Below are 27,420 nucleotides of genomic sequence, written 5' to 3'. Positions count from 1 at the left end.
TTATAATAAGTCGGGATTGTCATATAAAGCTGTATGATCTGGTCATCAGCCTGTATGTTTAAGTGCAGTACTCAATTATCGGGTGCAGTTATGTGCATGGAGGGTAAAGAGAAGGATGAACAGTGGGGGGCAGATTCTGAATAGTATTTAGGAGGGAACAGGGGAAAGTTAGTTTACTGGGTATTTGAGGTGGTAGGCTTGTATAAAGAGATGGGTTTTTAAAGCGCGCTTGAAGACATCAGGGCTAGGCATCAATCGGATCGTCTGGGGTAGAGCATTCCAGAGAACTGGCGCAGCACGAGAGAAGTCTTGGAGACGGAGGTGCGAGGTTCGGATTATGGGGGATGTTAGTCTTAGGTCATTTGTGGAACGGAGGGCACGGGTAGGATGATAGACTGAGATGAGAGAGGAGATATAAGGTGGTGCAGAAGTGTGGAGAGCTTTGTAGGTGAGAGCAATGAGTTTATATTGGACCCTGTAGCGAATGGGTAACCAGTGTAATGACTGGCACAAGGTGGAGGCATCAGTGAAACGGCTGGACAGAAATATAACCCTGGCTGCCGCATTCAGGACAGATTGGAGAGGGGAAATTTTGGTAAGAGGGAGACCGATCAGGAGAGAGTTGCAGTAGTCCAGGCGAGAGTGAATAAGAGCAACAGTAAGAGTTTTAGCAGTTTCAAAAGTGAGAAAAGATCGGATTCTGGAGTTGTTTTTAAGATGCAGGTGACAAGTAAATATCGTGCACCAGAAAGCACGCTCCAGTACACAGATATAAGTCACACATACTAATACATCCTAAGTGCGCAGTAGCCGCAACAAACGTGATACGTTACTAAATACTTCATACAGTAAATTTATTCAAATTGTCTCTTTAGAAAGGAAGAGGATATGAACACTAGCGCCACCTACTGGAAGTAGCAATACTAAAAGTCAATGTCGACCCTTTAGCCTTGCTGAGCATAAAAGGCAAACCAGAATTTCTATTTGCAGACACGTGTTTTGGGGTGTTTGCCCCTCCTCAGTGCAAAGCAAGAGATCTGATTAGGCTGTATGAGAGACCTCTGAGAGGGGTAAAGTCTGTCCTTCTGGAGAGTGACAAGCCCGAGTAAGGAGACTTATAGGCCATGCAATGCTCTTCTGGTAACAAGCTCCTGCTGAACTAGGACACAGAATTTGAGAGTGTTAGGACCTAATTTTTTACTTTTAAAGTTTGTCACGTTGCTCTGACTTGATTTGGAGCCCCTCATTCTAGGCAATCATCAGGCCACTACTTTTATATTACTGGTCATGGAAGTGTAAGGGTTTGTCCACGTTTGGATTAAAGTCATTTTGAATCCTCATAGGGCGTAGCACCGCTCACTGTCCGTATTCTCCAGTGTCGGCAGCATGCAACTTGAATATTTCCAGCCACATTCCGACTAGACGTGCAGAGCCTAGCTCAATACAAGTGAGCTGAGTGGTGTCGGGCACGTCTAGTTGGCATGTGACTGCATATACGCAAATCGCATACTTGAGGTCAAGTGATCGCCCACTCTCCCCTTCGGCACTGGAGAATCCAAACAGCGTGTGGTGCACGCGATATGAGGATTCATAAGCCTTTAAAATGACTATTCAAACCTAGCACAGGCTCTCAGTGCACCCTTACTGTGGCAGAGCATTTCAGTGTACCTACTTGTTTTCCATTCATCTCCTCCCTCTTGGCTCCTGTAAAGTCATAGCTGTCAATCAAGGGAGAAAAAAAATGGAGAGAGATGCAAAAAAGTAGGTGGGAAGGTGCACTGAGCTTCTTGGCCATGTCAAGGGTGCACTGAGCTTCTTGGCCATGTCAAGGGTGCACTGAGCGCTTGTGCATGGTTTGAACAGTCGTTTCTTTTTTTTTTTTTTTTATATAAAAGACTAGCTTTGATAAAGCCTGTCTTTATCATTAGAGGGAATAAAAAGAATACAAAAAAAATATATAATCATGCATAATACATACAAAAAAGAAAAAAGCGCAAGACACAAACAGTTACATTGACGAGATCGGAATCTTCATAAGAACATGAAGGAGACAACAAAGCCCCCTGGAGGATTTTATTTTCTCTAGATGACAAGGATTCCATTAGAGGGAAAGCTTAGTGAGGAAATTGTGAAATCCTTTCTTGGCATTAAAAAATGTGCAGAAGAGAAGGAGCCGGTAATCCACAGCAGATAAACAGATGCTGCCATCGCTTCCTAATTGTGCCTACACAGTTTAGAAAAATGAAACAAACATCTTCTTGGCCGATTGTCATTACACTCGATTCTATAAAACCCATCACTGTTCTGTCGAGAAAATATTTCTTGGTGAACATTTCCCCGTTCATCGACACATAAAAATGTAAAATGTATCAGTGAGCTATTCTCCGTCTGTGCAGTGCGGATGGCGCAAACGATGGGATCAGTGGCCACTTGGGCTCAAGCCAACTAAGGAGATCATCGGCTTCAATACCAAGAAATATACATTACTGGAATCAACGATATTAGGGCAAAACCTATTAGGAGCAGATCCTGTTAAAGTAGAAGCTACATTCTGGCTGGTTGATTTTGGTACAACCCCTTTAAAGGGCATGTGTCAGAAGGATCAGCCCTCCTAAACAGTCTATATGGGCATGGAGGTCATATGACTTTGAATAAAATTATACCTTGATATCTGCGATCCGATGTTTTATCCCAGAGAAATCCACATTTTTTTTTAATATGCAAATGAGCTATTAAGATCTATGGGCCGGACATAGATCTCCACAAGAATCTGCCTCCAGAGATTATATTAAAATAGAAAATGGTGTTAACAGCGTGAGACATGTAAACGAGGAGAGCGGACTGTCAGTCATTACATGTCTTCGTGCATATCACTACTTCAAAGCAGTTCCTGATGGACTCTACTCCAAACTAACTGTCCAATGAAAAGGCTGCAAAAAAAAATGCTTCAGGGAAATAAAAAAAGGGGAGAACTGAAGATTGATATATAGTTTTGGGAGAAAAGATTGAATATAACCTGTGTTTTAATCATTGAAACCTCTGCTTCTTCTGGGGTTTTCAGTCCAGTGGGCGGTCCCATCAGTGACTGACAGCTTTCTTTGTATAAGTATGTTTATATAGATAGCTGTCAATCACTGATGGGACCACCCACTGGACTGAAAACCCCAGAAGAAGCAGAGATTTAAATGATTAAAACATTAAAATACTTCAGGAAAAAAAGGGGGGGGGGGCGGAGGAGATGGATATATTGTTTTGGGAGAAAAGATTGAATATAACCTGTGTTTTAATCATTTAAACCTCTGCTTCTTCTGGGGTTTTCAGTCCAGTGGGCGGTCCCATCAGTAACTGACAGCTTTCTTTGTACAACTAGGTTTGTAGAGATAGCTGTCAATCATTGATAGGACCGCCTACTGGACTGAAAACCCCAGAAGAAGCAGAGGTTTAAATAATTAAAAACACAGATTATACTGAATCTTTTCTTGTAAAACTATATATCAATCTGCTCAGTTCCCGTTGCTCCTGTAGATTGGACTGTATTTATTCATGTAGACTGGTTAAAAATAGAAATAAGGCAAACAGAAGCCATTTTTTGACATTTTAGGTCCCAATGAAATGAACAATTCACTGCCGTTTTTATGATCCAGAAATGGATCCAAAAAATGGTTCTTCTCTCCTAGGAGTCATAGAATCCTAGAATGGTAGAGTTGGAAGGGACCTCCAGGGTCATCGTGCCCAACCCCCTGCTCAATGGAGGATTCACTTAACCATCTCAGACAGATGTCTGTCCAGCTTCTGTTTGAAGACTTCCATTGAAGGAGAACTCACCACCTCTCGTGGAAATTTTTTTTCACCCTTTCAACTTTTGTATGAAGGAAAAAAACTTCAGCATATTTTTATGTTCTTATAAAATATGAAAAAAAGAAAGAAATCAATCAATACCCTCAACTGAATCAACTTTTTGTTAAGAAGAACTGTACGAGAGGTTCTTGCCCTTGAGTTCGTTATGTTCTCATTGATCACCTTGAATGAATAAATCCTTTTTGTTTAGCGAGTGAAGGTTTTGTTAAGGTAATGCAGAACGCTAGTATGCGATTAAGTGATCCTGAGGATTGGGAGATCGATCATGCCGAAATCAAAATAATTCTGGATTTAAAAAAAAACTCAATTGTAAAAGGGTCACGGCTAACAATGGCCACACAATGGCCTTGTCATATGTTCATAGGGAGATGCCTTCAATCCTCGTCAACTTGGCTCTGATGCAAATTAAAAGGAAAAAAAATGTTGCTAAGTGGGATAAGAACAGGTTAGCAGAAATGACGACATCTGGAAAGGGCTTGTGGGTTACTCCAGGGACCGCCGAGTCGACGGTACAGGCTTGTTATCAACTGATGCAGAGTGATTAGCGATTCAGATCGAAGGAAGCGCCGACCAGTTCTAGTCTCATACGGACGGGACAATGAGGCTTTCCTGGCGGAACCTTCTGATCGCGCAGTCAGACTAACAATTGACAATGATACAGTTTGTTATTCGCGCAATTTCAGGCTGAACGCTCCCCCATAAAGGTGGCCAAACACTTAATGTGTGCAAAAAAAAAACATTTGTTGTGCTTTCTGAAACTTTGAAAAAAATGGGAAAGATTTTGACAGAGAAAAATCATAAAATACGCATCTCATCTTTCAGAGAATGTTTTTTTGGGGATTTCGTAAAATTTCATAAAATTATCAGCATTCCGTTTTGGTTGAAAAGTGTCAAGAAAAAAAAAAAAGTAAATAAAACGTGAAAATAATATTTAAAAAAGGATGCCCATGAGGTCAACATTCTTTACAGAAATTAGGGCAACTTGACCTGAGAAAAAACTAATCTCAATTGTCAAAATCTGTTTTCCCAGAAAAACCCTTATTTAAAGGGAACCTGTCACCAGGTTTGACCGATAAGAGATATGACCACCACCTCTCAGGTCTGAAATACAGCATTCTATAATGCTGCATATATATGCCCCGGCCTGGGGGGCGGTCCGGTCCGGTCCAGTCAAAGGGGCATCGATGGTCTTGGACCAGTTCCGCTTCCTCCCTTCTTGCAATGCCGTCCTCCTTCTTTGTGTGGATGACGCGTCCCTACGTCATCCACACAGTCTCCCCGGCATCACGCTCCTGCGCAGGTGTACTTCTCTGCCCTGGGTATGGCAAAGTAAAGTATTGCAGTGCGCAGGCGCCGGGGCTCTTTGACCTTTCCCGGCGCCTGCGCACTGCAGTAATTTGCTCTGCCCTCGTTAGGGCAACGAAGAACGCCAGCGCAGGATCGCAATGCCGGGAACACTGTGTGGATGACGTAGGGACAAGTCATCCACACGAATCAAGAAGGAGGACGGCATCGCAAGAAGGTGGTAGGCACCGGACCAAGACTAGCAACATCCCTCAGACTGGACCGCCCCCCAGGTGAGTATATTAAAAGCTATTTTTCTTGTCTTGCAGGTTGGGTTGGGGGCATATATACAGCATTATAGAATGCTGTACATCAGGGCTGAAAGGTAGTGGTCGTATCTCATATCGGTGAAACCTGGTGACAGGTTTGCTTTAACTGACAAACTATTTAGGTGCTTGGGGCATTGTGAGCATCCATTGCATTTTCTCTTAATCATTCTGTCTCCCCAACTCCTTCGCCCTTTTACCGATTGCCAGCCTTGCCTTTTTCACTGACATGAAATCCTGGCAAAATCAGGCTTCCACTTGGAGTTGGTCATCTTCTTGTTTTGCGCATGCACCAATACAGAGCCTGTCGATACATGCGCGGTGTTTTAGATCAGATTGTGATGACCCAACTGAAGCCAGCACATCCAACAAATGCAGAGGGGGGTGAGCTGGGTGGGCAGAATGACAAAGAGAAGGTGCACTGGATGGACCAAGACGCAATTAGCATATCCAATAAATTCTGCATATAAAAAAAAATTACAAAGGTGTCGACAGCCTTTACATGTTAAAGACAGGGCAGGAAAAGGCTCCTAGTGCAACAAAAAAAAATGCAGTTATAACATGAACATTTTTTTTTTCTTAGGCCCTTTAATCCAGAGCAGATTGGTGGTGGTCTATCATCCTGTGACCCCTAACGATCACCCAAAAGACCTCTTTGAAGTGTGCAGCTCAGGAGGTAATAGCGCACACACAGAGGAGTATGGGTACAACGGAAAACCCAAGCTGTGCGCTCCTATCTCCTGAGCTGCGCACACTTTGAATGATAGGTGTAGGGGGGATTCCTGGACCCTGTGCAGAATTAAAGGCTCTAAAACAAACAGATTAGACTTGTTAAAAAAAATCAATAGTAGAGCGGAGTCTAGTAACCAACTGATGAAAAGCAAACAACCAAAAATGTTTAAAAAAAATAAAATAGGAAAAAAAAAATATTTTTCTTGGAATTGAAAATCACATGTAGAATTTAATTTAATCTTTACACAATCTTTAATTAATCTTTACACAAGTTAAAGTTGAAGAAAAGCTGAGAAAAATCTCAAATGATGCCATGAAGATCAGCCAAACTGGAAATGCATATAAAAGTCTAAAACACCACTGAGCTGCTTCAACCTGTCGACATTAAGCCCCAGTTTCTATGCAGGTGAGTTAGTCAAAATTACAAAGAATAGATGGCACAAAGGGACAAAAACACCAGTGGGAATATATTAAACACTAAGATTCAACATTAAACTGATATCTAGAGGAATGCCAGGATACAAGGTTGACCAGAAGGTCACACTGCTTCCGCCTGCGCGCTTCCTTCGCATAGTGCATTCTGGTGCCATCTCTCGGCACGGTATGCAGCAAAGACAACCACTTATGGGATAAAAAAAAATAAAATACACATAATTGATCAGACCATGTCAATTTCTTTCACTGATGTATGGTCCATGCTTCAAGCCCAAAGGGAATTCTTTCGAGCAAAGGTCAGCATGGGCATTGTGACCATTCTGCAGCATGGATAGACCTGTCACTCAAGGAGAGCAGGCGGGAAGAAGGCGCGGGGACCCACCTGTCCGATTAGTCTCTCATATGACTTCCTGGTCCTTATCGGCTTTTAAAGTGTTTTTTACTTTAAAGAGCACCTGTCACTTGCTCGCCCCAAGTCATATTTGCATCTGTATGGCGGCGTTGGACGCGTTTGGCCAACAGCTACATGACGAGTTTGGCCAACTTTAGTCCTCGATCTTACGTCAAATAAAATCACTAAGACAGATGGCATTGCATAACATGGTAAAAGATTTCTAACAAAAGATAAAATTCCTACCTCAATTCTGCCAGTGTCAGGCTGGAATCCACGGGCAGGATCTTCAGTCGTGACTCGACATTGTATGGCGCAGCCATTAATGCGGATATTTTCCTGCTTCAAGCCAAGCTCAGGCAAACTTTTTCCTTCTGCAACATGGATCTGAGCATGAACCAAGTCAACACTACAAGAAAATACAGAAATACTATTATATTTGATGGATTCATTAGTTGCATTATGACGAACACTCAAAACATTAACCAGTAAAATCTCATCTAACTTGGCAATTTTTTTTTTCACTTGATAAAGACACTGGTACTGCGCTGAAACACATTGTGAAAGAAAAAAACCTTATTTAGAATAATCTTAAATAGATCTTTTTGTTATCAACTCCACTCGCCATGTTTGGAGGAAGAAGGAGGAGTACAACCCCTTAGAACACCGTCCCAACTGTGAAGCATGGTGGGGGAAACATCATACATTAGGGGTGCCTTTCTGCAAAGGGGACAGGATGACTGCACCGTATTGAAGGGAGGATGGATGGGGTCATATATGGCGAGATTTTGGCCAACAACCTCCTTCCCTCAGTAAGAGCACTGAAGATGGGTCGTGGCTGGGTCTTCCAGCAAGACAATGACCCAAAACATACAGCCAAGGCAACTAAGGTGTGGCTCCGTAAGAAGCATTTCAAGGTCCTGGAGTGGCCTAGCCAGTCTCCAGACCTGAACCCAATAGAAAATCTTTTGAGAACGCTGAAACTCAATGTTGCCCAGCGACAGCCTGAAAACTGAAAGATCTGGAGAAGATCTTTATGGAGGAGTGGGCCAAAATCCCTGCTGCAGTGTGTGGAAACCTGGTCAAGAACTACAGGAAACGCCTGACCTGTATAACTGCAAACAAAGGTCTCTTTACCAAATATTAAATGGGTTGTCCAGTACTATTAATAATTGGACAATCTTTTTTTATGGTGAAAAGAAGTGTCTTTGAAAATACCTTGTGCTGCTGTTTCGGCCTGTGTGCGGCGCTATGGCTAGCCACTCACAGGCATCACGTGACCCCCCCCCACTGATGTCACGTCAAGTGAGGCGTGACACCAGTGACACTGTCCCTGCGGTGACTGCTGGGTTTTGGGCGGGGTTACCCCGCGAGTCACATCCAGCATCCACCACACGCTTTCCCAATGAATGGGGAGAGAGAGCGCGCGGTGGATGCTGGGTGTTACGCGCGGGGTAACCCCACCTACAGCTCAGCATCCACCGGTGAACGCAGCCCTGAGTCACGCCCGGCTGCCGCCAGAACTTGATGTGACATCAGCAGATGTCAGAGCCGGCTGCAGCTGGGGGTCATGTGCTGCCTGTGAGCGGCCAGTGATAGCGCCACTCACAGGCAGTAAACAGCAGCGCAAGGTATTTACAAAGAAACTTCTTTTCAACATAAAAATAAATTGGCCAATTATTAATAGTAGTGGACAACCCGTTCTGTTTTCTTATTGTATCAAATACTTATTTCATGCAATAAAATACAAATTAATTATGTCAAAATCATACAATGTGATTTTCTGAATTTTATTTTTAGATTCGGTTCATCACAGGTGAAGTGACCTACAATAAAAATTACTGACCTCTACATTCTTTGAAACTGGGAAAACTTGCAAAAAATCGGTAGTGTATCAAATACTTATTTTCTCCACTGTACATGTGTAAAGATAGTTAAAACAGGTGCCTAACAAAATGAGACAATGCATGTATAATACATGAAGTTGCATATAAAAATGCAAACGCCATTATTTCTACAGTCTCCAACTTTTGAATACAGATTGTATTCATACAGTACAGATAGGACCATGTGACCCGCCACCCCAATGCGCGTTTCGCCCTGCTTCATCACAGGGCATGTTGAGTCATGTGAGATTATGTAGTAGAAACAGTTATATTGTCCGACACAAGAAAACAACTTACAAAATTCCCAGATTATAGCTGATAGCCGATATAGCTCCAAAGAAAAAAAATCACTGGTATCCGCCATCGGGGAGGCATGGGTTTTTCAGCAGTTGTGGGAGAAAACACAAAGCAATCCAATGTCACTGCTGAGAAACTTTCCGCAGATTACCCAAGATTGTCAATTCTACAAGAAGCCTTCGTACAAGCCTACAGACAGAGCACTCAGCCTGAAGTATTCTTATTTGTCAATTTAGCCTGCTGAGCGCTACATAAAATGAACCGCAATATGATCACCCGCAGTACCCCGGGCTTCAACCTGTTGTACTTCAAACGAGCAAAGGCAGCAAAGTGGTTAAAACCATTTTATTGTGATGTACCAGAGTCACGCAGCATAGAAGACGACTCTTTTGGTTTCTAATAAGTCTTCAGGAATATGCTCGGAGATCTTTGCATATAGCACAGGTGACGTACTGTAGCACATAGGACTTTTATTATTCTTGTAAGCACAACATCTCTAACGCCTCCTTCTCAAGTACAAAGAATGAGATTTGTTTTTTTGGGGGGCATAGAAGCTGTATTATTTTTGTGTAGTCTTGTCATGTTGCTTAAGATGAAGAAAACCTTTCACTGGATTTTTCAGGTTGAACTGGACACGATGTAATAGTGGCTGCAGAGCGTAAGATACTCATTATCAAAATATTTGGTACCTATTGAATTAGCTTTGGTTAAGTCCAAGTGGGAATTATCAAATACTTTTCATTGGGGGCGTGTACTTCTTCTCCCTGTATGAGTTGCCCAATCATAAGCAGGCAGCAACACAGGAGAAAAAGAACACACCCCCACCATAACTTCGGTTTCTCATTGTGCGAGATGTAATAATATACCTCTGCTCTCCCGGTCTAACTTCCCGATTAGAAAGCGATGAGAAATTAGAACACAGAAAGCTCATATCTTTCAGTTAAGGTCCTTGTGGTGGAAGGGGCAGCACAGCTGAGTTTAGCTATGTGAGATTACAAATCCTTCCATCAGCTCTCCTCCTCTCATAGGACAGTAAACTTTGCTGTACTGCCCATCCACCCGATATTGCCTTTCCAAAGAGGAGTCACACTTATGTCTGTTGGGCTCAAAAGTTGCTTTAAGAACAACAGACCTAAGTGTGATTACTGACACAGCTCCGCACAGGAAGTGTTAGAAAAGGGCAGTACAGCAGAGGTGACAGTGCTATGATAGAAGAGCTGATAGAAGAGTTTTAATGTGACACAGCTAAACTCAGCTGTACTGCCCTTCCACTCACATTGACTAATGCAGGGGGCCTGGACCAATGCAGGGGGCCCCGAACCAATGAAGGGGGCCCCGGACCAGGGAGATCCGCGCTGTATCATTACATATCACTCTGAGAAACCAAAGCTATTGTGGGGGCGTGTTCTTTTTCTACTGTGCTGCTGTCTGCTTATGATTGGGCAATTCATACGTGGAGAAGAAGAACACATTTCCAGGGAAAACTATCTGATAACTAATTTGGTACCAAATACTTTGATTTGCCTGTTGCTGAGAGATTGGCAAATGTAAAAAAAACAATGTTCGCTCTGCAGCCACTATTAAGTGTGTCCAGTTCAACATGAGAAATTTCGTTAAAAGGTCCTCTCTAAAATGAACCTGTCACATGCTATAAACATGTATTTTTTTGTTGTTGCCTGGTGTAAATGCCGCTGTTCTCCTGAATCTGAATTGCTTTTCCTTTTGTTCCTGCTCCTCTCTGTTCCTGAGATATTGCCCCACTTGTATATGAATCTAGTCATGTTAGCAAAGTGGGCGTGGTCCAACTATTAAAGGGGTTGTCCAGAACTTCAACATTGGTGGCCTATGCTTAGGATAGGTCATCAATGTATGATCGGTGGGGGTGTGACACCCGTCGCCCCACCGATAAGCTGTTCCCGGTATCGGCGGACTGAACTGCTCAGTTACGGGGCTGCACAGCACAGGAACTTCGACATAATAGGGGCCGTGGCTGGGTACTGCACATCCACACCCTATTGATTTGAATAGCTGGTGGATGTGCAACAATGGTAACAGCTGATCAGCGTGGGTGCTGCACCCCCACTGATCAGACAAAAAAAAAAAAATCACATGGAGCTCTTGAAAAGATATGTCCAGTCATGCCTTTAGCTAGGCAGTTTGTTCCTCCATTACCGAGAAATTGGCATTTCAATAGATATTCAAATGAGGCTTAAGTACTTTGGGGGGGGGGGGGGGAAGCTCTTCCCAAACCTCTGTCACTCCAGCTCTATTCCACACCCAGCCCTATCTCTTGCCTGTTTGACCCAGCTGCGCTGGTTGAGGTTATAGAGCTGAAGTGACAGAGGCGTGGGAAGTGCTTCCACGTACCCAAAGCACGTCAGCCCAATTTGCATATCGATTCTAACGCCAGTAACTGAGAAATGTCTAGTAAAGGTATTGCTGGACATGTTTCTGCAAAAGGTATGCGTACATATAGTTTTGGGGGTGAAATCCTGAAGACATATTCTTAGGATTGGTGGAAGTCGGACCCCCAAAAATCATACAGCGATGGTATATGATGGTGATATGACATCAATTTAATGCAGAGGATTAATTCCAGGGACTACTACAGGCACAGATTAGGGGGCAGTCCGCACATTACCATCAAGGATACAACGGAGCTAATGGCGCGGAGCTCATTACTTACATATGTCATACACTGGCAATAAAAGGGTTAAAAAAAAGCAACGATACACTGCAATTAAAATAAGAAGCAGTAACGTGTGAACAGTAGTCAAAAATGGCCACCCTCGTGCCAACAGCCATTAGCTCTGCCACATCAGGCAGAGCCCCTGAGGGAGACATCGGATGGAGGTTGATAGCTTTGTAATCATGACAAAAACTCAACGGGGTGGAAGAAGAGAGGCCGATAAGACGGGGTCTGGAGGAAGGAGGCTTCAATTATAGTGTCAACACGTCGTCTGCTTATAGGGCTGAAGTGCTCCTCCGCACAGCAATGAAGAGCCTTCTAACACTACATGCATAAGTGATGAGCGCGCGCTGTATGGCGAGAAAACAGTGTCACGCCAGCGTGAGCAAACATCATATGTGACACCGCACTATACAGCAGAAAACTCAGAAACAGTGTTCAATTCCATCATTTAATGCAAATGGTGAAAAAAAAGAAAAATCAGAATAATCACATAATTAGCGGAAAAATTACAATTATCCCAAGGGCTCTACTAACCAAAAATTGTACTATTTGATTAATAAGGAAAAAAGTTCTAGGAGAATATACAGTACATATTATACAAACCAGAATATCACGTCTCCCTGCATTCATCCTCCATCTAGATGTATGGCAGGGAAATGCAAAAACAACTGCAAAGTCATGATGGCATAGTCCTCACTACTTCAGGTTTTTTTTTTGTTAAATACATGTATTTCAGGCTAAAAATCATTTTCGCAATTGGGTTTTGTTAACAATTTGGCGCAGTTTCTCTTCTTCTGCAGTGCACTGCAAACTGCTTTTTGCAGAATGAGTTATCTGAGAATCCATCAGTGAGCTCCTTCTGAAAAGAAAATTTTATAACTCTGATCTGTGTATTCCTGAAGTCATAGGTGCTCTGTTATGACCACACTGTTACACGCATGTCCCGGGCTCTGCTTCCTTCGCCTCAGACTGCTGCCCTCTGTTGTGCTCCACGCCAGGTTTTAAAGGGTGCTAGGTGTGGCTGGATGACATCACCTTTCTAATAGTATTTAAAGATACACTTGTGTCTCAGTATTAAGACTCTAGTGTTTGGTGTGCTCCATCCTGCACACCTACAAGTTCAGTAGGTTAACCCCCGTTTTGCCATCAATGCGTTCACCTTTGCTTTGTTCCACTGCGCCTGTGCTTCTGGTCCAGAGTCTCCTGCATGTGCAGAGTCCTCGCTTCCCATGCGCCTTTTTTACCCCTGCTGCGCTGACATCCCGGGACCACTCTTACCTGAAGTTTGGAGGATCCACCTCATCAGGTGAGCCTAAACACACACCACCTCAAAGTTAAGCTGAACTTTGATGTGATCAAAGGCAAGAAAAAAAACAAATGAAAATGTTGCAAGCTCCCCATTAGAAAGAGCTCATTGAATATTCTCAAATAACTCATTCCACAATCAGCAGTGTGTGGGGAGGCAAAGAGCATATAAAACTGTGCAAAATTTTTAAGGAAATAAACCAAAAAAATTTTTTATTTATTTATTTATTTATTTTTTTTAAAGCCCAAAATACATTTAACAAAATTATAATATTTTTAATAATTTTTATAACCTATAATATATTTAATAAAAATAAAATCATAACTATCCCCCCATAAAAGGTGTCTGTAGCTTTTGATCTGAGGAACGAAGGAGCAGAGCAAAAGAGGCACAGCCACACACAGATCAAGGTTGCTGCTTTCCAGTAAGTGTTTCATCTCACTCCAGTGATGGATTCACAGCTACATTTGATTTTTTGGGATACCCTCAAAGTGATCATTTGGATGAATGCTGGGAGGTCCGACCCTTCAGAGACTGGTTATCACTCTTCTTAGGATATATGCAGGAGGCTGTGTAGCAGATTTGTCATTTTCGGGTGAAAAAAAAATGTGCTGTGCATTACTGTATCAGTACTGTGGAAATCTCACCCACACACAGCCGAGAAAATCCACAGCATAAATTAACATGTAGATTACTTCAAATCTGAAGAGCTGGTTCATTTAGGATGTGGATTTTCAGAGAAAAATCTGCAGCAAAATCCTCTCGATTTGGTGCAAATTTTAAAGCTGAACATTTCACTGTGGAGCGTCCACCGCGGATCGGTTCTGGAATGGACGTCAAGGTCTGTCCATATTTCGCGGATGTCCAGGTTCTGGTTTTCGGTCCTCGAATTATGGAATTAATTTCCTTTTAGAATCTTCTTGACTGATATAAAGATAAATCCCTTTCATCGGATTTGGGGTTGTGTACAGTATTGGACTGGGTTGGCAAAGGCCCACCAGTAACTGATTCTTGGGGCCCACTGCAAAAATAACCTGATCCTAAGTACACAAATTTACCTTTGCGTCTATGTAATATTAATTTGGCTAGTTTGTTTAATGACTGATTAGAGGATACCTTTTTCTGCAAATTGTGAATCAAGTGTAATAGCACTGTTCATTAGAACTCCTTCACAGGGGCGGCCTACCAGAGGATTCTCCTGCCCTCCCGTGGGCCAGTCCAAGCCTAGAACTTGTGCAAATTACATTTTCACACCGCTCTGGTTCGTGCTGGGTGAATTTAATTAGAAAATTAAATGAGAATTATTGGACTCTGCGTAAGATCTCTAGTAATATCTGTGACAACATCCAGCGTGACAAATATTAGAGAAACCCAATAAAAGGGGCAAATACTTTGTCACGGTAATGCACATAAACCAGAAATAGAACATGTGAAACCTGCTACTTGCAAAAGTTATTATCAAGCCGCATGTCACACGCGGAGAGGGATGGAAATCTTCTAGGCTGAATACATCAAGTGCACGAATCGATCCAAGCGAACGGGTGACGAGCGATGAAATGTCAGCACCCGAGGCGTGGGATTCTTCGGGGGAGTAAATTGACTTTGTAAGTGATTTGAATTAAGTAAAACAGTTTAATATTTAGTTATGTTTAAATCAACTACGGAATGATCTCCACCGAAAAATGTCAACGATCGAGAGAACGACTCATCTACCTTCTAGGACTGGTGATTATTCACGGAATAATGGTCCAACACAAATTTTTACAAAGTTTTATCTACACAGCGAGGAAAAGAAATCTGCAGCGGAAATGGCACTGTGCTGCAGATTATACATCAGCAGCATGTCAGTGCCGTGGATTTTCTCTGTGTATTCCACCCTTTGCAATCGGATATTGGAACAAAATCCACAAAATTTCCACAATGAAATCTGGACGATTATGTGCAAATTTTAACCACTATGAATTAGTCTTGTAGGAGTTTGCCCTAGGAAAAATCCAGTACTGTGACCGTTTATATTGTAGATTTTCATTGAGGATATTGTGGTAAATCCGAGGCGATCCGGCAGGAATATCCGACGTAACCCTAAATCTGAGAACATCCGAGAATCCCAATTAAGTCACTACAACCTTAAAAGGGGGGTTATTGGGGACTATATATGTATTTTTTACTATGTGCCTAAGAACTAACAGGCAGGTAGTTGCTAACAGACAATAATCTGCCTGTTCTACCCGGCGCCGGCTCAGAGAGGTCACTGACCACTCCTGCTGTTGTCCATCGCCAGAGCAGCGGCTTCTCTCCCGCTCTGCTCTGTTGACAGGTCATGAACACTGACGTCATGTTGATTGACAGCCAGCTCCCCGCTGCCTCACTGCGGGGAGCCGGCTATGAATCATCATGATGTCAGCAATCAAACCTCAGAGAGACCAGGAAGAAGAAGAAGAGCTGCTCTGTTGACCTAAAGCAGTTGAATCGCAGGCAGGAGCAGTTGGTGACATCTGGAGTCGGAAAAACAGGCAGGTTGTTGACTCTGTTCGCAACTACCTGTGTTAATTTTTTGGAGCATAGTAAAAAAAAATTCATATATATTCCTGGATAAACTCTGACTAATCAAGGTAGGAGGAGTATGGCGTACAAGATGTATCGGAGGAAACATGCAACATAAACAAACAACAAAAGCCAAGACTAGTAATGGTGATTCTGTGTAAGGACACACTTCTAGAGATCGCAACGTCAAAAAGGTGTACAGTTCAAGAAATGGCATCTAGTATTTATGGACAGGAGGTGCACAAGCCTTTCTTGGTCTGAGTGCCAAATTTTATGGTTGACCACTTTCAACGGCCACACAAAATCTTGAACCGAGGAATATAATCAACAGTACTATACTGTACATGACAATCTAAAAAGTGGGGGGCCCATTATTGTGGACAAAGAGTCCTCTGCTCCCCTATTTAACATTTCAGAAAAAAGCGATGAAGGCGACCCTTTTGGTGAGGGCAAGTACCAACATAATTTATGAGAGTTACTGAAGGCAAAGGAGTGAGAGATGGCTCGGGGCTGGGAAAAATGGCATAGCGGGTGACAAGGGTGCACCCCCAATTTACACTATGTCAATCATTCAAAAGCACTTAATTCTGTAAGCAGACATTCAACAAATTGGCAAATCTACATGGGCATAAGAGGTCAAAGACTAGTAGAAACAATATGGCTGGTTACAGTTTTCAATATATTTCTTCACGACACCGTAGATGTTGTAGGCAGTAGTGTTGAGTGCAAGTGGTCGCTACTCGAGTTTGCATCAGGTGCTCGTGTATGCACAGAGTATCGCGAGTGACATGTTCGAATCCCTGCCCGACATGTTTTGCGACTGTTAGCCAGCCACAGAACATGTGGGGATTGCCTGACATACACGGGGATTGCCTCATATACACAGGAATTGCCTGACATACACAGGGATTGCCTGACATACACAGGGATTGCCTGACATACACGGGCAATCCCCACACATTTTTTGGCTGTCTAACAGTCACAAAACATGCAGGGTTGGGATTCGAGCAGGTCACTCAAGCTCCCGCGATACTCTAGCACTTGCGTTCAACACTAGTAGCGAGTCAAAACGCAGAATGACGCAGAACAAAAAACAGCCAATAACGGAGCTCAGCGGTTCCGCCTAAATAGGCATTACGAGCCGCTGAGCACAGTTATTAGCCACATGTGTTATCGACGTGATGTTAGGGCTGCAGACAATCACAGACACAGGAAGCAGTGGCGGAGATGGAGTGCTGGACCTGGGGAGGGAGAGTAGGGAATAGTTAAGGTTTTTTTTTTGTTGTTTTTTTTTGCGTTTTAAACAATCTACGGTCGGGGAACCAGAAACCCCCCCCCCCTCCACATTGAGTAAAAAGTAATATTCCATTTAATTATTACTTTTCTTGCATTTCATCTTTCTAATATAAATCCGAGGGCTTCAGATAAACAAACCTGGTCCCCTTTTTTTTTGCAAAACCGTTTGGCACATCTCAAGCCTGCTCCGTGAAGTTTCAGCTACTCAGATGGAAAATCGCCTGCTGCTGTTTTCATTAACTTCAATCGAGATGCTAATTGTGTTCAACCTACCACACGAAAAGGGCCCAGATCTGATCCTAGAACTAAAGGCAGAGCGACATGACACCCAAAACAAGCATTTCCTACTAAATTCAAGCCAGCGTGGTCACGAGACTCAAGCATACGTACTACAAATACACACAGCTTGTCCCATAGTCTCACGTCTCAGCCGATCTCGTTCCTTAGGAGAACGGGAACTTAAGACCCAACAGGTCAAGCCAGAAATATCGTACATTGGATCCTGATAAACATACATATTCTAATATATAACTGCAAAAATCCTAGTCGATCATTACTTGGACAAAAGGCCTCCAGATGAAAATGGGTCCTCGAACTATCCTTCGTCAATGACCCAAAATACATCATTGACTACCTCGGCCAACATTGGGTTTTTTCAGCTGATGACGCAGCCAGTGATGATACTCTGTCGAAAAAAATTCAACATGTCCAACCTTTATAGTCATCATCATCGTTCCCATTGGGGCTCACAATCTAAATTTCCAAATCAGTATGTCCAATATGTACAGGACCCCCAAGACTTGTTTCAGGCAAGTCAAAATCCTGGCCCAAATGTAGGACCATTGACCTAAACTAACAGCGTCACAGGGTTGAATGATGGCATTCGTTCAACTCCTTGGACCCATGGCCGTGCCTGAAACGGTAATGCCGCGCTCACCTGAAACTGACTGAAAAGGTCTTATTGAACTTCTACAACCATGAATTTATTTAAGCAAGTCTCCTACAAAGAGGGATGAAATATGCCAAAGAGCCAAGAAAGGGACAAGCTCTCTGGGTGGCTGAGAAATCACCCTATAAGAGCCAATATGGCTGACAATGTGAGCAGGCATAAAACATTCCTAGGACAAGGAATAGTTTAGTTGGTTAAAGTAAAATAATGGCCCCATATCTATTAAATAAAGATGGGTAGACCATCCAATGTATTGGAGGCCTTCTGACTCCCATCGAACAGATTATTTTGTGGGAGATTACAGTTGGGTTGTTGGAATTTTCACGCTCAATTTTTTGATTTTCAGCAGAGATAAGTCTCTGTCAGAGGAGTGTGGCAGAGGCTCTCTCTCCCTATTGAAAACACATTGGTGCTCAAATGTATGGGAGAGTCGGGAGAGATTGGAGTCATCCAAGCAAACATCTTATGGGTATAGAAAGCTAAGACTTCTGCAAAAGCGAGCGAGTGACCTGCTCGCACTTATTTTGTAAATAATGGGAGAAATGTTGACTTTCTTTTGCACCAGTTTTCTAGCAGAATAAAAAAGGTACGTTTTTTGGGGCACACCTATTTTGCACAAAAATATGCAACCTTTTCTTGATATTATGCAGTTATAGTCCATGGGGCTATGCACATGTCCGATTTTTTTTCACACACACTCCGAACACACACTCCGAACACACACTCCGAACGCGGCCATTTTTCTCAGATGTACAGAAAACCTACCCTAGGGTGCAAAGCTAGCCCATAGGCCCAACTGATTCTGGAACTGGAAGTACATTTTAGCAGGAATCAACCCCAACACTTAAGCTCGCCATACACATTAGACTGCTGTCGGCCGAGCACTCCTGTGTTCTCTACGAGAGAGCCATTGCCAGATCCAACTGGCGGTGGCTTATCTCCGGAAGAAAATTTGACAGTAGGCCGAACGTGTCGACAGACCATTCTGGCAGCGGTTTATCATCTGGAGAACCAAAGCAAAACATCAGATATTGGAAATCCGGCAAGCAAGTTTCTTCTTTCCTTTAACATGATCAGGAGTCCCCTATACACATTAGATTAACGGACAATTTCTCCAATATTGGCGGGTTCAGCCAGCAGTAGTCTAATGTGTATGGGGTCTTTAAAGGTTTTATTTTAGTTTGTGGCCCCACTGGTTCCAAATTGTTTATTAGGTGTGCGTCCCCTCAATAAATTTGGTGCGTCTTACTCCAGCGGGAGTATGAAACGTCAGTCTTCGTACATTCGCCACCAGTTATAGATCACTAGAATGAAAAATAAGCGTTTTGTCAGCCACTAGGCCTATTATTACGGTACAAATATAGCACAGAGAAAACAAAGAGGAAATCATCCCATGAAGAAATCAGATTACGGAAAATAAGGTCACGCCATCGAGTTGAACTCTCCCATATACCCGCACCACATGAAAGTCAATCCGTCCTTGTTAAATTATCAGAGATGAGTGCAAGCGGAAAAAAAAAAAAACACAGCGAAATCCAGATCCGGGATTGCGAGTATCTGATTTGTAGGGCATTAATATATATGAGACGCAAAGCAGATTGTCATAAGGCTGTTAGCAACAGAAATATGATTTATGAGCCGGCAAAATTCTTATTAACAGGGCAGAGCCATAGCGATGGGTTAAATATATTTTTTAGTCTACGGCTCCATAGCTGCGATGCGCGAGCAGGGAAATTTGCGAGTGACGGGAATATTGATTTATAGTGGTCCGTTTCACATGACGGGGATTTGTACTTCGTTTGCAATCAAGGCCGGGATTTCCGGTAGCTCGAATATTAGGAAGGAAAATCAGGGGAAAAAAAACATTGGCGTGTAGATGATAACTGCACTATACACAATGCAGGCTGCCGGAGGAGGAGAGAGATTCACATAATACAACAAGGTATATACTATATACATGCCATACAAGGATGTATAGGGTATTCCCATCAATCTCCATCAATGCATGGTGGGAAGGGCCCTACTTCTGGAGTTTCCTACCGCTATGGCCGAGCACGGAGGTGACCACTGCACTGTACCAAGTATTGCACCATCAGTCACTCTCAGCTGAGCGCTATGGAAGATCGGTGAACGACCAAGCGCCAACTTCCCGGCAGGTGTCCGTATCATCTGCCGCGCTCACCTCTCCATACAGAAGTGAACGGTGCAGGACTACGCCTTTAAAGAGGATTTTTCAGTGGCTATAAAAAAGGGGTTTTCGGGTTTCAGAAAAACTTTGTTCCCGGCTGCTGAAATCTCAGTCAACAGCAAGGCAGCCAATAACGGAGCCCAGCAGCGCTGCTCATGAGTCGCTTAGAGCGCAGTGATTGCAGCACTAATGTCACGTTGACAGCACTGAAGCCAATAACCGAGCTCAGCAGTTCTGCCTCAATTAATGGCATGAGAAGGTTTAGTGCCTGAGCGCAGTGATTTTCTGCAGCACTAATGTCACGTTGACAGCACTGAAGCCAATAACCGAGCTCAGCAGTTCTGCTCATGAGTCGCTTAGAGCTCAGTGATTGCAGCACTAATGTCACGTTGACAGCACTGAAGCCATTAACAGAGCGCAGCAGTTCTGCCTCAATTAATGGCATGAGAAGGTTTAGTGCCTGAGCGCAGTGATTTTCTGCAGCACTAATGTCACGTTGACAGCACTGAAGCCAATAACCGAGCTCAGCAGTTCTGCTCATGAGTCGCTTAGAGCTCAGTGATTTTCTGCAGCACTAATGTTACGTTGACAGCACTGAAGCCATTAACAGAGCGCAGCAGTTCTGCCTCAATTAATGGCATGAGAAGGTTTAGAGCCCGAGCGCAGTGATTTTCTGCAGCACTAATGTCACGTTGACAGCACTGAAGCCAATAATCGAGCTCAGCAGTTCTGCTCATGAGTCGCTTAGAGCTCAGTGATTTTCTGCAGCACTAATGTCACGTTGACAGCACTGAAGCCATTAACAGAGCGCAGCAGTTCTGCCTCAATTAATGGCATGAGAAGGTTTAGAGCCTCTGAGCTCAGTGATTTTCTGCAGCACTACGTTACGTTGACAGCACTGCAGCCAATCAGAACTTAGCAGCTCTGCCAGAGTTGACGGTATGAACCGCTTAGAGCCTCTGAGCTCAGTGATTGGCTGTCAGCGATACAATGGCACTGGAGACAATAACAGGTATTGTGAGCACTGGCGGACACTCCGCACCGGACTCGGGTTTGTTTGTTGAAAAAGAAAAAAAAAAAAGCCAGAAAACAGTTTTCAGAAACAGAAAACCCCTTTAATATGGATTTGTTTTAATCTACCACTGATCCCCTGAATCTGGTAGGGTCGTCTCCATTCCTGGGATACAGCACCCTCTTCCTTGTATATTAAATCTGGTCTGGTTATCCAAGTGGATGTGTCCCTCAACTCCCCTGCTGTATTATATGTATAAGATCACACCCCTTTGACTAACAAGTCTAGATTAATATACAGGGAATAAATGGCCATATCTCAGGAACGGAGAGCAACACGAACAAAGAGGGAAAAAAAATCAATACGAACTTCAGAGCAGCAGCATTTATACCAGGTATAGAATAACATTTGTGGCACGTGACAGGTCCTCTTTAAAAGGGAATCTGTCAGCAGGTTTTTACTATGTAACCTTACAGCAGCATGATGTAGGGACAGAGACCCCAATTCCAGTGATGCATCACTTAGTTTACTGGGTGCAGCAGTTGTGATAAAATCACAGTTTTGTCTGCTGCAGATCTAGCGGAGCTCGGAATGCCGAGCTCCGTATAACCCCGCCCACACCCCTGATTGGAATGCTGAGCTCTGTATAACCCCGCCCACACCACTAATTGGAATGCTGAGCTCTGTATAACCCCGCCCACACCACTGATTGGAATGCTGAGCTCTGTATAACCCCGCCCACACCACTAATTGGAATGCTGAGCTCTGTATAACCCCGCCCACACCACTGATTGGAATGCTGAGCTCTGTATTACCCCGCCCACACCACTGATCAGAATGCTGAGCTCTGTATAACCCCGCCCACACCACTGATTGGAATGCTGAGCTCTGGCAGCTTTCTGTGTACACTGCATAGGTAGAGCTGCTAATCAGTGTTCGGGGGGGTGGTTGGACTAGCAGGCAAGAGACACCTAGTCCTCTACTGATAATCTCCTGAATACACAGATTTTATTGAAAACACCAAAACACCATCTAGTAAGTGAAACATCGCTGGAATCAGGGTCTCTGTCCCTACATCATGCTGCTCTCAGATTACATAACAAAAACCTGCTGACAGATTCCCTTTACTACATCATGCAGATATACATGTGAGGTTACAGAATAAGTGCACAAGTCAGAAGTCGTCACTAGTCGTCGTGCCTGGGAACCGGAGTAAAGACGTAAACTCTGCAAAAAGAATATATTTCTAGTCTACTCTTTAGGGGCAGGATTACTTATAGTTTCTGCATTCAGGAGATACCCGTTCGAGAAGGAGCTGTCATCAATCACCTCCAGACTGCAGGGACCATCCTATACCTTCAAACCCATATATTCTCCATTACCGAGTCAAAACTGGCCACAATACCGCAAAAAGAATACAATCTGCATCTAGAAAGGCTGGGTATATTGCAAATTATTAGCGTGTAGTCAAAGTCTATGGGACTGTGCCAAATTTACCAACTAGCCTGCAACAAAACCATATCCACGTTCAAAAAACTAATTATTCTTGTAACCGTGCAGATACATAACGAGCTCCAATCAACAATACGGCAAAACGATCGTTGCCGATTTACTACTACATCACATTCTACAATTCGAATCACTTGTTCTCCATACACAAGGAGATGTGCTGCCGACAAACATTGATTTTTATACCTGCATAAAAGAGGTGATCACACAGTAATCGGGAACGCGCGTTGGTACTCAACGGTGATCAGTCTGGTATTAAAGAGGGCTTTAAAGGGGCTGTCCTGCCTAAATAAAACCATTCTTTGGGGCATGGCTAGGGTAAAAGATAACAAAATCCGGCACACCCACTAGTTGTCACCCCCACAGATGAAGAACAAGGCACTTTGATTGTCTACACTGGTACTTAGGTCACAGTACTTCTGTATGATTAGCTGCAGCGGTCAGTTGAAAACAACAGCGAGTCATCAGATGACATCACTTGAGATGACTGCTAAATCGGAGGTGACAGCAAGTGAGTATAGCAAGTTTGGATATTTTTCACCACATCTATGCCCGGTTATAGCTCTTATTTCGCCCAGACAACCCCTTTAAGAATCGTATATAGATAAAAATACAAAACTAAACAGATTACACCAATGGAAAACAAATGGTTACTTTACAATCCAGAAAAAAAACAGTATAAAAGCAAATATAAACCACAGAAGCATCCCATCTTTCAGACCAAGTAGCTTGTACATTGCTATGTCGATGTAAGGTTTCACCCAGGACAAGCACCATCTGGGGGTAATCACTCTACATATGAACAATTCTGATAGCTTGATTCTCAGAGGCTCTAGTATCCAATAAAAAACAAATGGCTAAATTACAAAAGAAAAAAAAAGGTATAAAAGCAAATCTAAACCACAGTAGAAACCCATCTTTCAGGCCAAGTAGCTTGTACATTATTGCCATGTCAAGGTAAGGTTTCACCCAGGACAAGAAGCATCTGGGGGTAAGCAACATACATAATTCTGATAGCTCGGAGTTCAGAAACTCTAGTATCAAGTACTCTCACCATAAAGACTAGGTCACAAAAATGAAATCATTTATAGGATGACTCAACTCTAAAATTCTAAAAAGAGAACTTTACTGAAGAGAATCTGCTCATCCTCGACTAACTCGGCAAAAACTAGATGAAAGGTACACAATGCACCAGTTACTGTACTCCTACAGATGGCTCATCCCTGTGGATAAAGCTACTGCCAAAAAGTACAACCCATAGTCCCAGGTGTGACATGAGAATAGGTAAAAAAAAAAGCTTATTCAGCGCCTCTTGTGCAGATATAGTATTAAATATCAAACAGTGCTGACTACATAAAGCAAAAACTTCAGTACAAAAAATATTAGTGCGCACAGGTATCTAAGCCTTATTCTACGGGGCCGATTTATCAAGCTCTTTCTGCCAGAAAACTGGAGCAGAAAAGTCGGACATTTCTGAGCATTGCGTAGTTGTGGAGAGGAGTGGATACATTTTGCAGGACCCTAGTCCAGCCGCCAGATCGTTATTCCATGGCTGCTGGATGGAAGCTGGGAACGGGTGGAGTGTCAACTTCGGGGGCGATGCCCTGTCTTGCCCTTGTACTCTGTTCCAGGGCGTGGTGTGGTTGGGAGGTGTGACGCAGTCGCTCCCAATGCTGACGCTATTCAGGGGTCCCGGGATGCCGGGTTCCCCAACGTCAGCTGCTGCCAGGAGACATGTCTCCCGGTTCAGGTCTTTGGTGGGAGATTCCTTTCTTTCCTCACTCCTCGACCCTTCTTATGTCTCTCTGGGCAGAGGGTAGAGATTGGGCGTTACCCTCAGTGGCGTCAAGGATATTTAAACCCGCCATATTCTCTACTTCACTACTGATTATTCAGTTGCACTTAAGATGTGTTAGTCAGGGGGTCCTGAAAGAAGGCACAGGGCCAAAACGCGCGTAGGGGCGGCGGCACCATAGACTGACTAACACATGTGAGTAGTGGCAGCATATTTGTATATGTATTTAGGTGTGGGGCTTTTTTTAATGAAATTTTATAATGCACTGTGCACTTTAGCACCTATTTATGGTCCAGACATAGGAAGTATATACTAATCTATGAGTGAATACTTTGTTATGTTGAGGGAAGGCAGCAATGACCCTTCACGGTTGACCAAGTGAGTGTCAAATTATTATGTTACAAGGTTGATTACGCAATCCAACAGAAAACCAGACGGAGGCAAAGCTCTGTATGGGAGGATTTGAGAATCTCTAACCCCGTTTATTTCTACTTAGCATTATATATTGTTTTGAGTATATCAATAGCCAATCACCCACAGCCATACTACAGACTTGAACCAATGTTAGTACAATTATTACGGAAACACACATATGGTCATATTATCGTTAGTTCGGTGCATGATGGAAAGTTACAAGGTTACACATCCCTGCTCAGACTAGTTAGATAACAGGAGCAGGGTGTCTCATAGAATGTTCTTGAGAGAAAAAGTTCTTGTGAGAAAAATTGCGTGTGAAGCAGGATAAGAGAATGAAAGAATGTATATAGTAATAATAACATGATTTTAGGAGCAAGCTGCAAAAATGGAGTAGCTATAGCATGAATATCAATATGTCCTTTACAGTTATACCCCACTTGATTGTCTGTACCTTTATTTGTATGCTCCCTCCTCATGTGGATGCCTATCTGTGGTGCCCTACTTAGCCCACTACTAATCTATATTTGTTGCCATTGGAATTAAATAAATGTTATTGATGCAAATCATTAAATTTTCAGATATTGCTGGCCTTCAGTCTGGTCATCTCACCACTACTTGAGTGTTACACCGCAAACAGTCTCCTACCCGCCAGCGTGTGCGGGTCTTCCTTTGATTAACCATTGTAAAGCAGGACAAAACCCGGTCACCAAGTTACCAGGGTGGCAAAAATATCAGTTCTTGGGGACGGGGTTTTGCTCCCTGCCGTTCATAAATTCAGTGGTCGGGTACTTCCACCCAGTCATTATCAAAAGTCATTACCAGCATGAAAAACCTAGTACTCCCTGGAGAAGCAGTCACAAACCGCTCCTGACGGGCAGAGGAATCATATAGCTGCTGTCATATTTGTATTATATTCCGAATATTTCTCACGTTATTGCTGTAGCTACTAAATTTACAGAGTATGAAGGGGTGGGGGGAATACGGCGATACACGGTACACCAGGCGGGACCACACTATGAAAGAAATGGTCACATCTGTCCATTTGTTTTCACAGCGAGTAAACTGCAGATATGATTCATTTTTATACTTTGACACGTGATGGTGACTTAAAGGGATTGTCCACTTTTTGGGGACTTTAATTTTTTTTTTGCATGCATTTGGAAAACAAAATCATTTTTGCAATTTGGTTTCATTAACAGTTCTGCACCATTTAGCTTTTAGAGTCTCTGTTTTCCCTGCACATTCAATTTTGACGTGGTCTGTTTTTAATCAATTAACAGAGAAAAACTCAAAAAGAAAAAAAAAAAAAAAAAACAGATAAAAGTTAAACTGCCCATTAGACCGTCAAAAATGAGCTCGCTAATGAATTCTCAGTTAACTCTTTCTGCAGCCGGCAAGAGACAGTGCAACGCAAAAGCTATAAAAGGCAAAAATTAACATGGAACCCAATTGCAAAAAATATTTTTTAGCCCATAATACAAGCATTTAAATAAAAAATAAAAAAAAAGTCCCCCAAAAAGGTGGACAATCCCTTTAAACCCTTAAAAAATATGCAATAAATGTAGTAGAAACGTACTGTAGGATGTATGGACACTTTGTATGTGATCAGGCGTTATGGTCGTTGTTCTTCTCCACTGGACGCGCACAGATTAGAGCTCCTGGTTCAGCACAAGCAGGGGGATCTGGAGGTGCAGTTCAGAAAGAGCGAGAAACTAATGAGGGGTTGGTGTAATGAGGGACAACACGCTGAAGGTCCATGGGGAGCCCCTGCGGACCAGGGCAGCAGTCGTTTCTAGGAGGTGTTAGCTTTAGAAGCCTGCACTGACAAAGATGTAGGCTATGGATTTCTTCAGAGTTGTGTCACGCATGGCTGCCGTACAGGAAAGATTTCCAAGTCATTTTTTTTTCAACCTAAATAAGAAGAGATGACACTTAAGATGTGGAGTGCGTCGCCTATGCTATAAAGAAATAAAACTAAATGTACGGAGCTGGGGTCCTGGGTTCAAATCCCACCAAGGTCAACATCTATAAGGAGCTTGTAGGTTCGCCTCATCTTTGTGTGGGTTTCATCCGAGTTCTCTGGTTTCTTCCCACACTCCAAAGACATATTGATAGGGAATCTACATTGTGAGCCCCAATGGGGACTGTGATGATGAGGTGTAGTGTATTAATGGCGCTATAACACTAAAAACATACCAAATCAATTCTAGCCAAATTGGTTTACCAGTCTGGTCGAACATAAAAGTATACGAGCAGAAACAGTGCCAACCAGCCATCTAGATCTCCACAGTTAAGGACATGTTCGCATCCGTTTCAGTTCTCCTGTTCCCCATTATAGCTAAGAGGTTCCGTTGGGCGCCACCGGTTCTTCTCAGGTGCCGTGCACTCTAATGCATTATGATCCAAGCTGATGTCCATGCAAAAGTAATATTTGCCTTAAAAATCCCCTGCAGTTCCCCAATTCCCTGCCGGTCTCCATTTTCTTGGCTCTAGTGATGATAAA

The 27,420-nt window shown here is 43.1% G+C and overlaps 1 protein-coding gene across 2 annotated transcripts in view; it reads right to left on the bottom strand.

Annotated features, from left to right (window-relative positions):
- The window catches only part of PC (pyruvate carboxylase), a 416,466-nt gene that overhangs the window by 184,489 nt on the left and 204,557 nt on the right, over window positions 1-27,420 (bottom strand). For both annotated transcript variants that reach the window (XM_073665354.1, XM_073665355.1), the window contains exon 9: window positions 7,273-7,435. In XM_073665354.1, the coding sequence (XP_073521455.1) occupies window positions 7,273-7,435 (163 nt within the window). The remainder of the gene's footprint in view (window positions 1-7,272; window positions 7,436-27,420) is intronic.

Source organism: Phyllobates terribilis, unplaced genomic scaffold (genome assembly GCF_046119375.1).
Source record: "Phyllobates terribilis strain yellow unplaced genomic scaffold, ASM4611937v1 Scaffold_211__1_contigs__length_3443825, whole genome shotgun sequence".
NCBI lineage: Eukaryota > Metazoa > Chordata > Amphibia > Anura > Dendrobatidae > Phyllobates > Phyllobates terribilis.
This window is presented reverse-complemented; position numbering and strand designations above follow the sequence as displayed.